We start from the raw sequence: 16,198 nt of genomic DNA, 5'->3' as shown, positions 1-16,198 counted from the left end.
TAGTCTTTGTAAGATGACATCAAACAAGTTGGGCTTGACTCCCTTGGGTCAGACAGGGAGCAAAGGCAAAGACATACACAAGCCCACCCTGCCAGTAGCCTACACATCTAGTCAGATCAGTGGAGCTCTAAAAACATCTAACACATGAAGATCCTGTGACTCTGTCAAGTTAAAGGATACTGACGGATCAGTAAAAATTAAATCAGATCACTATCACTTCTTTATAACTCAAATACTTCCTAGATTTCCCCTTATCCCACTGACTGCTGCTATCAACCCTTTTCACATTCTTATTCTTCTGTACCTCAAGACCACTCACTCCCAGCTAACAGAATATTATTAAAATACACCTTTGTTGGGTTTTTTTTAAGTGTTAATCAACTGTCACATCTCACTCCTCCAAGCTTTCTATCATTTTTCCATCCATTTCGTTACTACTTACTAGGGAAGAAAAAAGGTGTGGAGTAGGAAAGATGGATGCGATAAGGTATGGACAGGGACTGGTGGGGGGGGGTGAGTTGGTTTTTTGTTGTGGTTTCTTTTTTTTTTTTTAAACAAGAAAGCAGCAGCACTCTAGTTGTACAATGCCTTGATCACACTAATGAGAAGTATGTCCATCTACTTTATTTGGCTCAATTACGCTTGTTACACAGCTCAAGTCACTAAACATTCAAACTAAAGAAATGTAAGTATGATCAGCAAGCAGGGTTATTGGGCTGTATTGAACAGACTAAATTATTTTAAGGAGCTGTATACATGAAATAGAATTATTAGTGTTGGAAGATAATTTAATGTCACTTGCAAGAGCAATCACAGTTTCTAAAAAGTGTGGATTTAAAATATGTTTATTTTAAGGCAGTGTTTAAGATGCACGTATCCAATGAAGCATTAGAAAAACATACCTTTGGACAAGTTTAACAAATAACTAGAAACGAAACCAATGCTAATTTTATGGAAAAAAAAAAAACAAAAACTTGCAAATGAGATCTCAATAAATCACATTAAAAGAATATGCTACCTGAGCAATGTTTTTATCTGCCAAAAGACAATTAAAAGCAAAAAAAAGACCTAAATAATTTCACATATTTAATGATCCCACAAAATTAACTAAAACTGCATTCCAGATTGAAACTTTACTGAATAATATTTGCTATTGAAGTTCTATTGACATACCAGATTTTACTTAGCAAGAAGTTACCTAGACACAGTATTTCCTTTTTATTTTAATTGCTCCCAAGAAATAATAAGTGTTTTATTCTGGGAGCATCTGCTAGTTCTGAAGTTGACTGTCAGCATTTTCATTAAACCAGCCTATTTTCAGATTAATTATAATTCAGCTATTAAAAAAAATAATCTTTCAGCTGTGACTGCTTGTAAAAAATACTGCACTACTATCCTTTTCACATTAATATACTCTCCAAATTCCCAAACTCTTTAGCTCTAAGTTAATCATTCAATCAAAAAGGGATTGTAACTATCCTGTAACTCTAATTCTTTTCAATGTCTTATTATAGGATGCTTTTCCCAACACACTAAATATTATAGCAAAAATACACATTTCAAATGTTGGAAAGCCTTGACCGTATCTTCTTTAAATATCAATACAAGTTTACTCTATCATTTCTAACTGTATTATGGAAAAAGCAGATATCATGGTAAATACAAAGTTGTGTTCCTACGAACTATTATCAAGTTTGCATCTAGTCTAAAGAAATGTATTAACCATCTCTTCAGAGCAGACATATATCTTTCTCATGTATAATCAAATAAACAAGAAGACAAAACTAGCCCAAGATCCTACAGGTTTCTATTTCTATCTGACAATCTCATCATTTTAGTAAATTATACTTTACTTCAAAATATTCTCCCATGAGAATATTTTGTTTCATAGTATCATTTTATTAAGCTACTTGAGTTCTCATCCAAATAATTTAGTTAAAAGAAAGGACATTAAATATATTCTACAGAAGATGTTTACCTGGAATTTCTATTTTAAATTTGTTTTTACAATTGTTCAGCTAATTTAGAAATAAATATACCATCTAGCAGTCTTTTTTGAAGAATTTTGTACTTTGCAATCTTCCTTTAAAAACAAGAGTATACATAGATTCTTACACCAGACAAGTTAAACAGCTTCTAATTTCTCCTTCACTAAAACACAGAGAGGGGGCAGGGGGGGAACCCATCATCATTCTGGGCTATTCTCACCCAAACTAAGAACTACAAAAACACAATTGTACATCTGAACCACAGTCATATTCATGAGACACAGATGATGTTCATTAAAACCTTACGAACAGTTTAATCAAGCAATGCAAGGAAGTAAAAAACGCACCCCAAAAAAGCCACCACTTCAAGTTGAAAGCAAATACATCTTTAGAATAATTTAAGAGACTATTGCTGATACAGCACAAGTATTTCTTTCCTCTTAGAAATATTTGAGCGTTCTTCTTTCTGTAGTAATTTCTTCCATGAAATACAATTCACCTCCAATTTCATTTATTGGCTCATTTCTAGCTACAACACTGACACTGATCTTATTCATTTCTTTAATGGTTTATTTCTTGCTGGCATTGTTTCCCCTTCTTGTCCCTTTATTTTTCTTACTTTACTCTTTGATTCATCCCTAGAAAAGCCCAGGTAAAACACAGCTGTGTAGAAAGCAGATGGAAAGCAGTATTTTTATACCATTTTCTTTCAAAACAGCAATAGGCTATTTCTTCAAACCAATTTCTCCAACATGTGTGGAGGAGCACTTCCATTACAGAAGTAATTGCAAGAGCAGAAAAACAAATGAAAGCTAGCTCTGCATTTAACTTCTCATATCATCTAATGAACTATCAGAAGATGTTCTACGTGGCTTTATAATGATACTAACAGAAACAACATGGAAGTACATTTGAAGGTCTAACTAGAATCATTAGAAAAGAGAAGAAATTGAAGGATTAAAAGAAATAATTGAAAGAGGATGATTCACACCATCTATACTATTTATGACCTATATACTTTACTAAGAGAAGTCCCCATGGGATTCAATTACCCAACAATATAGACCAATTGATGTATATTTACTATGGTAGTAAAAGAATATAAATAGCGTACTCAACATTTAAAACTTACAAAGAAGCAAAATCAAATAAGGAACACAAACCAGTCATGCTACGAATTGACAATAAGAGTATTTCCCAAGTGGAAGACACTGTGATAAGAACTTCCAGACCGTGAATGATTTTGACAAACACATAGAACCATGGGAACTATGCTCTAGATTACTTCAAAAACACATTATTAACAAAATATATCAAAAGAAAAAAGTAAAAAAACCTCAAAGGCACGAGACTGAAGAAAAAAATGACAAATTCAATGCAGGAGATTAACGAGATGCCTTTCTTTTTACTACTTATATTTAAAATGCTATTCTTAGCCTATACTTGTATATCCTTATTTTTTGGACTTTAAGCTAGTTCTGAAGTCACAATAGCAAGTATTGTCAATTTAATTATTAATCAATGCTGATATTAGATTCATCAATAAAATGATTTCTCAGAAAAAAAAAATCTTTAGATAGCATTCTTACCTCCGTTACTTTGGGCTGAAGTCTTAAAACTTCAGGACTCATGCGTGGGATATCTATATGGATCTAATTAGACAGAAAGAATAATACTGTAAAAGGAAGCAACAGTACACTTTTTAAACACCACAATAGTTAAAACCATCCTATGGTTTTATAGTATTATTTATAATTCCATTGTATCACTATTTTTGGAGTAACATGGATTTACTGTATTTCAAAACATACAGCCAAATCTTTAAGTCATTGTTAAACTATGAATGAGGAAAAAAAAAATATACATATATATACACACTTTGTTTTCACTTTTTAGGATCCTTGTATCACATTTTGATTGTTTGCAAATTATATTCATATTGGCAATACTCATTACCTCAAGGTAATGAGTAAATACATGCTACTACTCCTGTAAAGTCATGTTCAATTGACACTATTATATGTACTTCTTGCTGCTAAAGATGAAGCTTGAAGCTGAAAGACCAACCTTAGCTGCTTCTGTCCCAACAAAGGCAAAAGTAGTATTGCTTAGTCTATACTTAGTGATACAAATTATTCATTTTAATACAAAACTTGAAGAAAAGTTACCTGCTCATCTGGGTGGGCAAGAAAGTTTGACACACCTATGTTTATTGCACATCATACACCGTTTCACCTTCTTAAGCGTAAGTATGGAGCCAGTAAGAAACAGTCACTGTTATACTCTCCCTGTCTATCCTCACTCATTTAAAGCAGGGTCTGAGCAGGAGATGAAAGATTTTAAAATGCTACTATTCTTAAATGGAAAACCATGGCAGCACTGAATGGCAGTACCACATGGCATGACTAAAGCTGACATTAAAAGAAATCCACTATTTCAAATTTCAGACCAAAATATTTCATATTTTTGCTTCTAAACTGTAGGAAAACAATTAATTAGAGAGCTGTCTATCAACTAAGATTAAAGAAATAGAGAAAAACAGTAGCAAACTTCAAAAATAATCTCTTTAAGTTTTTTAGCAGATAACCTGTAGGTAAAAGTCACTGCAATAGGCATTCTACCTGTCTATAGGTATCTTGGTGATTTTCATCATTTCTGGAATCATAGTATTGTTCAACAAATGCAAAATACTCTTTGCGTTTTCTTTGTAAAGTGCTTTCTCTTCGGTCCACATTTGCAGGAAGATAGCCCTGAAAAAAAACGGTGAAATAAAAAGGATATTACTCTTTGCCTTACAAAAAGCACCGCTGTCATTCGATTACATGTAACAGGAAAGCTAATCAATTAATGTAGTGCCATGCAGTCCTACATGGATTCCAACTGATACAAAAGTTCAGATACGAAACACCTTACTAAAATAAGCTTTTTTCTTTTTTTAAGAAAAAGTTTCAAGTTTTCCCAGCTTTAAAAAGCAATTTCTCATGAAGAATTCTAAGATGATGTTTGCCTTCTGGAAAGAAAGTACCAAATAAATAAGTTCAGATAAATGTAATGCTATATGAGTTCATTAATTTCTGCATTCCTATGTGCCCATTATTGGAGCAATTTTATTAAATTTTTAAACAAAATGCGTATTATCTCAGTTGCCTTCAAGTAGAAATGATATATATTAGCAAATATGTTTAAATTATGGTTAAACTTGTAATACAATGGAATATTAATTCAAAAGCTTTAAAAACATTCTAGCTACTTTATTTCACTGTTTCAGATGAGGAAAAAAATAACTTCAAGCTTTTGTTTCATCTCAAGATGTTATTAAAAGTTTCATCACAGAAAAAGACTCAACAGCACCAGTGACTGGGCTCTTAGATGTACAAGCACTAGCTGTACATTTCTTTACTCATTTCCCAAAAGCAGTTTATAAATATTATCTTATTTAGCATAAGGTATGGACACACTCAGATATGCAGGATTATACATTGTTGCATTAAGTACAAAATATATCTGAATGGTTCTTCACTGAACTTACATATATCTGAAATCCCAATCTTCCCTCACCCTCGCCAAAAAAAAAAAAAAAAAAAAAAAAAAATCCATTCTCATTTTCTTCTTTTGTCCAGTTTGTTCCCCATTTCTGTCATCTCAGCCTACTTTCCAATTAAAAAAAACCACAGGCTCAGGTTACTATTTCAGCATTTTATGAAAGGAAGTATCATGTATATTATTAAATGTTCAGTTTATATATAAAGTACACTTAAGAGAAACACCATTATTCATGTAACTGGCTACCAAAAAGTTTCCTGAATATTCACAAATAGTTAATGCTTTCTTGTAAGCAGCTTGATTTCAAACGATCAACACCAATATCCCATAACATTGCAAAAAAGAAAACGAGTTCAGATTTTACATACATGGCAGTCTTGAAAAAATATTTTGTATAAGAATGGTTCTGAAGATAGATGGCTTTGAAAGAGATATGGACATCTAACACAATATAAGAAAAATCTAATAATCGTATTATTCACTAGTCAAGTCAAATGAAAATATTACTTGCCGATATTACAAAAGCTCTCCTTCCACAGTAAAACAGTGAAATTTGTGTCAGATTTAAGTTTCCCTAACAAAAATAATCCTCGTAACATCAAAAAAATCCTATACTAGAAGTGCAGCATGTATTTGCACTTATACAATGAGCCACAGCCACTGCAAGTAACTAATAAAATGCTGTGCCTTTAACTACAAAAACAACTTTCTTATTCAGTCCTAAACACTACAAGCAAAAATGGAAGGGGTAAACCTAAGGTGCTAAAATTGCTAATTATACAAGAAAATTAAACACTCTAAGAATAAGTATATAGGTTCCATTACTCTCCTGCAACAATCCAACATCACGTCCTATTTCTATAACTTCTGGTTTGCTCAACATTTAGGGAAAAATAAAAAATACACATATTACATTCCAGATACCTTAAGAGGTACTTGCTTTGGTGAAAGCATATCTTTCAAGACGTACTGACCTGCGTTTGGTTCCAGGTACTTTAAATCGCACCAGATTAACTTTTGCCTCAAGACTCAGTCTGACATTTAATATCCTGTCCCAGTGTTTTGTATTAAGTTAAATATTGAATTCTGCCTCCCATTTATTCTCAACAGTCAGTTGGTTTTTTTCCTGTAGGATATCTTAGTTCGATTAGAAAAGAATTCATTTGTGAGATCAAATATGATTGTTCGAAGGATACCAATATCCTTCATTTCTTATCCTTTCAATATTTCTCAGCAAGTCTTTTTGCTATTATTCAGTTTCAAAGACTGAAGTAATCTTTCAATTGGACATGTCTTGTTTCCTGTTCACTTTACAAATTAGGTTTTATTTTCAAAAGTTGAAAAGGCTTGCAACATATCATCAGGGAATAAACTGGTGGAGAGTTTAATCCATTTATTCATTAATTTCCTCCAAAGGCTTTTGCAACCATATCTTTAGTTTTGTTATTCATAAGAGAAGTGAGCGTGAATAGTTCTGCAAGCTGTTTAGGTACAGTATACCTAACATTTTTGCGGTATTGTAAAAATAAATTATGTAATTTTTTATATAGTTACCAGTAGACATGCATAACATCAACAGCACCTGAGCATTATATTGATTTTCATATGCTTTCCCTTTGAAAAACTGTATTCATCAAACACATTAACATTATTAACCTTCTACGTAATAAATATCTCTGTTTAATTTTTTAAATCCTATTTTAAAACTTCCAACTTCAATGCTGATTTTACAAACAAGACAATCACCTTCTGCCTCAGATACTACCAATTGCACTCCGTTCCCCAAATAAGTCATACTTTGGGATTTTTAAGTAAGACTTCTGAAAAATTCCAAAACAAAACACATCCAGGCTTTAATTCAGCTCTAAACTATGCTTTGGTTTCTTTGGTTTTCTGGTCTTTTTTTGGTTTTGCAACTGATCTTTAACCAAAACAGTTTTGCTTTTGTACATTTATTTCCCCAATAGCTCCCAGTGCACCTTATAGCACAAAAGGTTATCACATTACCCCCTCTTACCTGGGACATACATTAGCAGTAGGTAACATGTTTAAACAAATAACATGACTTAAAAATGAATTACCGTTAGAGAAAAGCATCATGGAGTTTATAACCACAAATACTCAAAGGACTTTTTCTTCCCCACTTTGGAAAGAAGATGAAACAAGCTGCTGCCTTACAGTATAGAAAAGTAATGATCACTAGATGACTCGTCTTTGGGTTTCCAGAATGTATTAATTGAGGACCACTTAGTAAATAAGAAATCATAATAGAGTTACATAAGAAAAGCTGAGAACTTTCAAAATATTGCTATTTGGTGACAGGAAAAAAAAAAAAAAACCAAAAAAAAAACCCACAACCACCCCCCCCACCACCACCACCACAAAAAAACCACACCACACTTTTGGAAGTGTCTTACACAAAAAAAAAAAATCCACTTAGTTCTTAAAGTAAAAACAAAATAACCTCAAGACAGTTTCTTTGCAGATATATGGCAAGACGGCCAAAGAAAACAACTGAACTGTAATGGATCCTGAACTAGAGTGGTTGAAACAAAAGAACAAGGGAATGCCACACTTAGGAATTTCTCCATTCCTGGGAATCTCAGGAATACTAAACTAAAATCAACTTCTGGAATGAAATTGAAGCTCATGGAAAGCCCATGCTCTTACTTGAAAGTAAGAAAGTGACTGCAGTTAACTTTTGCATAATTCCAATTCTCTAAACCTCAGTGTCACTCCTCTGATTCAGAACTTAACCTATCCTTATGCTTTAGCTTACTGTGTTTCGAAGTCAAATTTGAGTTAGCCATAATTTTTTTTACTGTGACTGTTTTAAAACAGGCATCCTAAACTTCTAGAGGAAAAAAAAGAAATGCTCTTTTCTTTACCAATATCTCAGACAACAACTTTGGAAACAGAACTAGAGTAAATTGTACACTGCATGTTTAATTTTAATTACAGCAGGGTATTTGAATATCCACCATTAAGAACCCACATCTGCATTTAGCATTAGAAGGAACTAAGCTGCAAATTTAGTAGAACTCATCAGCGAGACTCTTTCAGTCACTGGAAATCAGTCTCAATCTGAAGTAAATACTTCATATTCTCCAATGAATTATTCTATAAAAAGCAAAGCTATTTAAGTCTACTTTCTGAAAAATTCAGTAGTGTTAAACTTGTGTGTATAACTCAGAATTTTAAACAGTTCTTAAATGCATGAAGATTTGCTGATAAAGTGTCTCTCATAGCCTCTGGAGAGTAGACAGCACGAGATTTTTGCTTCTTTTTAATACAAACATCTTCACAAGTTCTTCTCCCAACCACAGGAAGAGAAAAAACAGCTAAAATGCACAACCATTTGACATTGCAAGTATTATACCTGAAAAGACTGACGTGAAAAATACTCCTACGAGGAATACATTGTATTTCTGCAAAAGAACCTTTTCCAATACAGTGCAAACACCGAGATTAATAAAATCCAGTTCTGTAACAGCAAACCCAGTGAATCCCAGATTCCCACAAGCTTTTCTCTGATGCCCAACTGAAACACCTCCGTGTGCTGTTCCATGGTATTTCAGTCAACCTACTCCCAAGCTACTGCCGTTGCAAAATCCTCTGACCACCGGGCAAAGTTCAGAGACCTCAGCCAGCCAAAAATTCACACTACAAAAAAGTGATTAGCTTTTTAATTAGCTTGTCTACCTGAACTGACTCACAGGTCTGACATCAGGAGAACCAATGCCACAAGGTAACTGACCACAGTGGTTCAGATTTGTTCGTCTTAAACCGCTATAGAAAAATCAGCCAAAAAAACTGTAAGATCCTATCACAGTTTTTCCTCTGTACAGCGTTAATCCTTTCTTGTAGTTACTTTAATGTGAAGGCAAAGTGAAGCCTTTCATAGGACGCTGATAGGCTTCATTTCTTCTACTGTGTGCCTATTTTCAAGAAAACTGTAAGAACGTACTTGTCTTTGAACTCTCCACCATTCCATCAAAATCAGTTGAAAGAGCCCACTGTTATCACATAAGCCTTTCTTTCACAGAAAGCCAGGCTGAAAAATAAAGATATACAGCTGACATGATTTACCACTACTTCTCATTCCCTTCCTTTCAGGTTGACAAATTAATCTTGAAATAGAGCAAAAGAACAGAACTTTCACTACAATTCAGCAACAAGACACAATGTTTTCAAGTATCACTGATAGATTACAACTCAAGCAAACTTATTTGCAATGCTTGAAAAAACTATTGCTACTAAATGCAAAGGAAGAAGAAGAAAAAAATACAACTTACTGAAAGAAGTTTCCATGCAATTGGACGAACCCGTTTGGGAATGCCAGACCAACTCAATTTCCGTAATTCTTCTATTAAAAGAGAAGTATTTTGTGAGAACTAAGGAAACTACTATCAATTAATATACACAGGTATATTCAAATTAGCACAGTTGTTTACAACAATGATCATGTCTATAAGAAGAAAAGTCCAATGAAATCAGAATTATATGGCAATTCTAATGAATTAATAAAATACTGGATAATTACTACCCATAGGGATACCTATGATAATAGGTCCTGAGTATGATAAGGTACCTTTCTGGAGTATTTCTCAGCATTACTTCCTAGTATACATGCCTTATGTTCATATGTAAGAGACACTCAAGTCTTATTGTACAATATGCTTACACAGATCCTAATTAAAAATGAGATATGCAGTTACAGAAACAGAACGATACTTTATGTCTGAATGCTGGAATTAAATCCCATGCCGTATTCTCATTCTTCGTGTTGTACTCCTTGTTCTTGAAAGCTGCCTGTCAGATACCATACCCAGCTAAACTGATCTGTGGGACTTCACATATTTTTTTGTGAAAACTGTTTATCATGTGGAAAAGAATTAAAGAAAAATCATGGAAAATGTAATGACTACAATGCTTAACAGTGTCCCTAAGAAACAATAATTTTATATCTACTTGTAGCTCTTTCTCTTTCTTTATCTTCTTGCTGTGAGTAGAAAATATAGGTTAAAAGTGCACAAATTCAAATTATCAACCTGCTAAAGAATACAGAACAACAAAATTCTACATTTTGCTTTGTATATACTTATTCCAATAAATAATATATATATTTGAATTAACTCCAGGGAATTTGGTCCCTATCATATGCATATATTTTCCAAATTCTACACTTCGACAAAGCCTTTAAAAACATTCTGTCCATCTACCCACCCCAAGAAAATGAAACATAGAAGAAAGTAATTAGAATAAGAACTTTGAGTGGATGTCGCAACTGACTGACTTTGGCCATTTATAAATGCATATTCTCTTTATTTTTTGTTAAGACAAGGACTCCTATTAGCAACATCCGTCTTCATCCTCCCACCCCCACCCTCCTTCTACAACTCTAAAAGAAATGTGCATCTATAATATCAAGAAATACAAATTATCATGTTAGCTGTGGTATGTTATCATAGAGCAAATGATTTCTAGACACATTCGCAACTATTTTTAACCAGGAATGAAAACATAGTCCACTGAAACCAGTACATTATTTTAAAAAATATATAATAAATTCCAACAAAAAGGAATCTGATTTAAAAAGTCTATCAATGTTAAATAGTTAACGGAAAAAAAAAAGTATTTCTTAATTAGGAATTAAAGTTTCTCAAAGAAGCATCGGCTAAAGCAAACAAAAAGCTCCAGTAACCTGGATTTCCTGGATTTTGCAGTATGAAGTTACCTGATCATTAAGATGCCCTATTTTTACTTTAGATACATGCTAGCAGAAATGGTACTTGTAAAATCCATTTTGTCTTAAAACGAGACGACAGCATTAAAATGAAGTTAAATAAATCATGGCAAAAAAAAAAATTCCAGCTGAATGAATTCATACTACCATCTCTTTTTCTTACAGAAAATAGAGAGGAAAATTGGCAGGAGGCAGAAATGAAAGACTACCATGGTCATAGGTAGATGAGTGGTTTTACAGTGGTCACTTCAAACCAATCATGACTATTCCAAACAGACATGGGCTTACCAACAATTGTTCAAGTAAGAAAAGCTTTACACTACTGGATATACACATTCAACAAGTTATGTTTTCCTTCTCACTTTGAGCAGCAGCCTCAGCCAAGACAATAGTGGCTGCACAGAGATCTCACTTGGAACAGTGAGGCTACGTCACCAAAATCCAAGCAAAACAGTGACCAGATGCTGCATTAGGATCAAACCAGAGCAGAAACCCAGAAAAAGCAGAGAAAAAAACCCAGATATTAAGAAACAAGATGTTAAAAGCCTATCATATGAAATTGAATGTGTCTATCACAAGTCTTGAATTCAGTCTAAAGAAAAAGGATGACTTTCTTACAACATCAATGAAACTGTCTTTTATCTACAAGCTTTAAAATACTACTGTATTTGACAAAAATAAGTTTCATTAATAGCAGGTTTTCTTTTTTACGTTTCAAACCCTTGAAAAAACCAAACCACACTGACACATAGGAAAAACTGAAAAAAAAAAAAAAATCTCCTAACAAGTTTTTGACTTAAAGTTATGGTTTGTTTGTAGTTTTCTTTTTAAATGAACCCATTTATATCTTTCCTATAGAAGAAGTACAAGGACATCAAGGTGACACCTTGTTAAAGCAAGAGTACATAAATAAGTCAAAGTTATTTTCTGTCAGTACAATTTATATTTAGACAAGTATTACTGTGTAAGTGTACCAAAACAGCAGAATACCTAACCATTTAGGAATATCATATTAACATGACTGAAGATAAATTCAGTCATATACTTTGGGCAATCCAAAGACTAGAATACCAAATACTAAAGGAAAAAGTACAAGAACACACCAAATATGAACTGACTTATTTGATTTCCAGCAAACAAGATTCCTCAGCCTTGTATTTCCTTTTACTTGTAGCCTATCCACGTCTTTAACAGTAAGATTAAATATAATACAGAGTTAATAACTACACTCACTGTAACTGACTACATTTTATTTTCTTTCTTATTTTCAGTCCATCCCTATCCAACATGCTGATCATTACCACAAGTATTCTTTGCACAAAAATTGTAATGACAGTTCTTCCCCGCCCTCTTTACTAATTGGCATAGGCAAATTATTGCCTGCTCTTTAATCTGGAAAAAAACCCATACACTATCAGGCAGAAACAAATTTAAGCTCATTTTACCAGTCCTAGCTCCAAAACAAAAAACATGAGAGCTTCGGTCAGGGAAGCCCAAACTGGCAGACTGAGAGGCACTTTAGGTTCAGAGAAGGTCTAGATATGGCAAGGCACTGAACTCTTTTTACTTCCCCTTCTCCAAGCACAGAGGTACCTCAGAAGGAGCACCTACTGAGATACATACAAAATAGTAGTTACAATGATGAAGTTCACTGTTATACCAAGGTTCCTTGATAGCAGCATGACTACGAAACCAAAAGCAAACCTTCATCCCTTCCAACACTAATTTCCTAACCTCTACTTCCTACTTACAGATCACTCCTGAGTCCCATTTATACATTTTACCCTCTTCTCCAGACTTCCTTTTTCCTTATTTTCCTCCTTTGTGGCCCTCATCCCTACATATTTCAGCTGTATCCTTCCTCAAATCATCAACTGAAATTCCAGACCCGTCTTCATTGCTAGCCAATAGAATTCACTGTATAGTTAAGAAAACCTTAAATTATTAACTAAAAAGTGGTACCATCTTTAAAACAGAACTGTAGCTTAAAAAAATAAAATCTAAATAATTATTTAAAATATTTTCAAAGGAACCTGGTTTTTGTTCATCTCAGAATAATCCCAGAGATTGATGCTCTCTTGCTTTCTTACTTATACCAAACTGTAACGATAAATTTAACTACAACTTTCTGCATCACAGATGTTTTAAAATTAACATGTAAGAATGTGCATTAGAAAGAAAAAAAAAAAAAAAAAAATCACATAAAGTCCAAATGTTCATTACTATTCTATAATCTAAAGCCTGCAACAACTCCCATCAGAAAAAGAAAATTCTATTCAGTTTCACAAAGACAAGCTACTGTAAAGGATCAGTATATCACCAAACTACATTTAAATACACCAGAATTATTAAAAACAAGATATATGTTTTAATGTGATTATTCTTGATGTCATGTTACCTCCCTAAGATTGGGCTATTTTCTGTTGTTAACTTACAAACACCAGAGTGCTGATAGGGCTTCTAAAAATGAAGTCTAGACAGCAAATTTCGCAGATTTTTTTCATATGGTTTCCTTATTTCAAAGTTAACTTTGAACACAGTTGTCCTGCTATAAAAAGTTCTCACAAGAAAATTTTACCTTTAAGGTTTTGTTGGAAGAACGCTTTTTATGTCTTAAGTATCAAGTTAATTCTAACCCCAAGTTAATTCTAAATTAATTTTTTAACTTAGGTAATTTTGCTGTCATGAACTATAGTCACTCTGTTTACCCAATAACTTTTTTAAAAGTTCAAATTTGTTTGCATTTGTAAACATGATTATTCCTTTTATTATATTATTTTTAAAAGATTTATCCCACTGTAGAAAAGTATTTTATCTTATGAAGCAAGTAGACATCATATGTAATGTTATAGTAGTTTTCTTTCTATAATATAAAATCCACGTGTTTTTAACCATCAGCTTGAAAGTTACTGAATAGAACTATTGTTTCCATTACTTCTCTCTGTATTGTAAATCAAAACGAGAATTTTTTTTGTCTCACTTCACAACTTACTATAGAAATATATTATTCTTCCACAGCTTTTTGAGATACATATGAAGGGTATATAGTATATCAAAAGCAGGAAAAGCAGTTTTAATATATTAGAGTCTAAGCAAAATATAAGCAGCAGCAGCAGCATATGCTTTCAAAAAACATTAAGCAGCTCACAGTACTTCTGCACACTAAATATGCATGGAGGAAGCATGAAAGCATGCTTATACACATAACTCGAAGGAATTTGGTGGTATCCCCATAAATTCCTCCCTTATTCTTCATCTCAAGGAGTTGATAGGCACTGGAAGAATATAGAATGAATATCAGTAGCATCAGAAAAATATGATACTACTAGAGTTTAGTGCGAACCAAAGTGTCAAAGAAACAATGAAAGCAGAACTTGTACAGACTATAAACACTGATTAAAAGAACGGGTGAAGTTTAAATTGAACTACATATCACAGGCTGGCACAACAAATATACTTCATCATGAGTATGCTGTCACTGCAAACACAAGGGATTCAATGGGAAAGAGATGTAATAAGCAACTGAAATTCTCTGATATTTAGTAAGTGACTCCTGAATTTCACTGAGACTAAATAGGAAATGGCACCCAGGATTCTCCATTCATGATAAAAACGTAGGCTTGGGCACAGAGATGCATCAAGTGCAATGGCAGAGACACTGGCTGCTGATACACTGAGAACAGAAAACAAAAAGCAGTTCTAAAGTCAAAGAGCTATGGGATGTCATGAACAATAGATTGTAATGGATTCTGAAGAAAGCCCAAGAATACACATGACAAAAAAACCATGCAAACAGCTCTGCCACAACACGCAGCAAGGCTCGAGTACAGCACACAGCCGGACAGGAACAGGCTTCATTAAGGAGACTTTCAAAGAAAAGCAGGAAGATGGACACTACTGAAGTGAAAACCAAGAAATAGAATTTTTTTAATTTTTTTTTTTTTTTACATCAGGAAAAGATGAAAAACAGTCTGCTACTTCAAAGCAGAACAAAAGTCTGAGTACATTACTATTTGGAATGGGCTTTTTGGCTCTTGGGAATTTGTTCTTTATGGTGATAGCTTTGAGGGACTAGTTTTTCAGGATGGGGAGAGGGGAGATGGTGAGCAGCAGAACAAAGGACACAGGAATTCCTGAACAGAGAAATTACTATGTTATTGTGGCATTAAGTGATCATCTTCAGAAGATCTTGATACTTGGCCTTAAATAGATGTTTATCCAAGAACTTCAAGTTAAAACAAAATCTTTGCATTCCAAAGAACGGAAACAGCCAACTTCATAATAGATGTCTGAGATCAAGAACAGTGTTGCAATTAAAAGCATATTTATGCTACAGTTTTAGGTCATAGCACCTTTAGCAATTTTCCCAAAGCAACCAGAAGATGGATCCATTAATCTGATTTACATGCAATTCCAATTTTCTAGTCTACAAAAGCAGACAAGATACTATTCTAATACTACGAGTTCTCAAGAGACTGTCAAAAGCAAGAACTATCACCCAGTCTAATACTATAGGCAGTGAATGACCACAGCCACCATCGTGTTATGGAGTAGTGGCTCCACAACAGGCCTGGAAGAAGCACTAAGCCAGTGATAACGGGATTCTTGATCCACCCGCCCAGGTGTCCCCTTGCCAGCCAAGGAAGTCCTCCTCCCCTCAGTCTTCCTGGCAGCTGAAGCAGGTTTGACTTATATTGTATGGTCTTAACAGGTTTAGTTTATTGTCAGACTCCATCTGCAATGATCAAGCACGAGCTGCCCAACAGGTACCCTCGGACAGCACCTGGTCAGATACCTTACCATTTTTTCCCATTACTTAATCTTTTTCCACCACCCTTCCACCTCCTTTTCTCTGCCCCAAATTAACCATCAACTCCAATTATTTCTTCCCTTAGTGATCCCAGTTTCACTACAGCTATAG

General features: G+C 33.7%; 1 protein-coding gene across 5 annotated transcripts in view; it reads right to left on the bottom strand.

Annotated features, from left to right (window-relative positions):
* Nucleotides 1-16,198, bottom strand: part of TBC1D22A (TBC1 domain family member 22A) — a 186,592-nt gene that overhangs the window by 146,076 nt on the left and 24,318 nt on the right. For all 5 annotated transcript variants that reach the window (XM_030015094.2, XM_041123584.1, XM_030015095.2 and 2 more), the window contains exons 5-7: nt 9,827-9,897; nt 4,610-4,738; nt 3,578-3,640 (exon numbers count right to left, since the gene is read on the bottom strand). In XM_030015094.2, the coding sequence (XP_029870954.1) occupies nt 3,578-3,640; nt 4,610-4,738; nt 9,827-9,897 (263 nt within the window). The remainder of the gene's footprint in view (nt 1-3,577; nt 3,641-4,609; nt 4,739-9,826; nt 9,898-16,198) is intronic.

This window comes from Aquila chrysaetos, chromosome 5, assembly GCF_900496995.4.
Source record: "Aquila chrysaetos chrysaetos chromosome 5, bAquChr1.4, whole genome shotgun sequence".
NCBI classification, from domain to species: Eukaryota; Metazoa; Chordata; class Aves; order Accipitriformes; family Accipitridae; genus Aquila; species Aquila chrysaetos.
The sequence above is the reverse complement of the archived record's forward strand: the minus strand, read 5'-3'. Positions and strand labels throughout refer to the sequence as shown.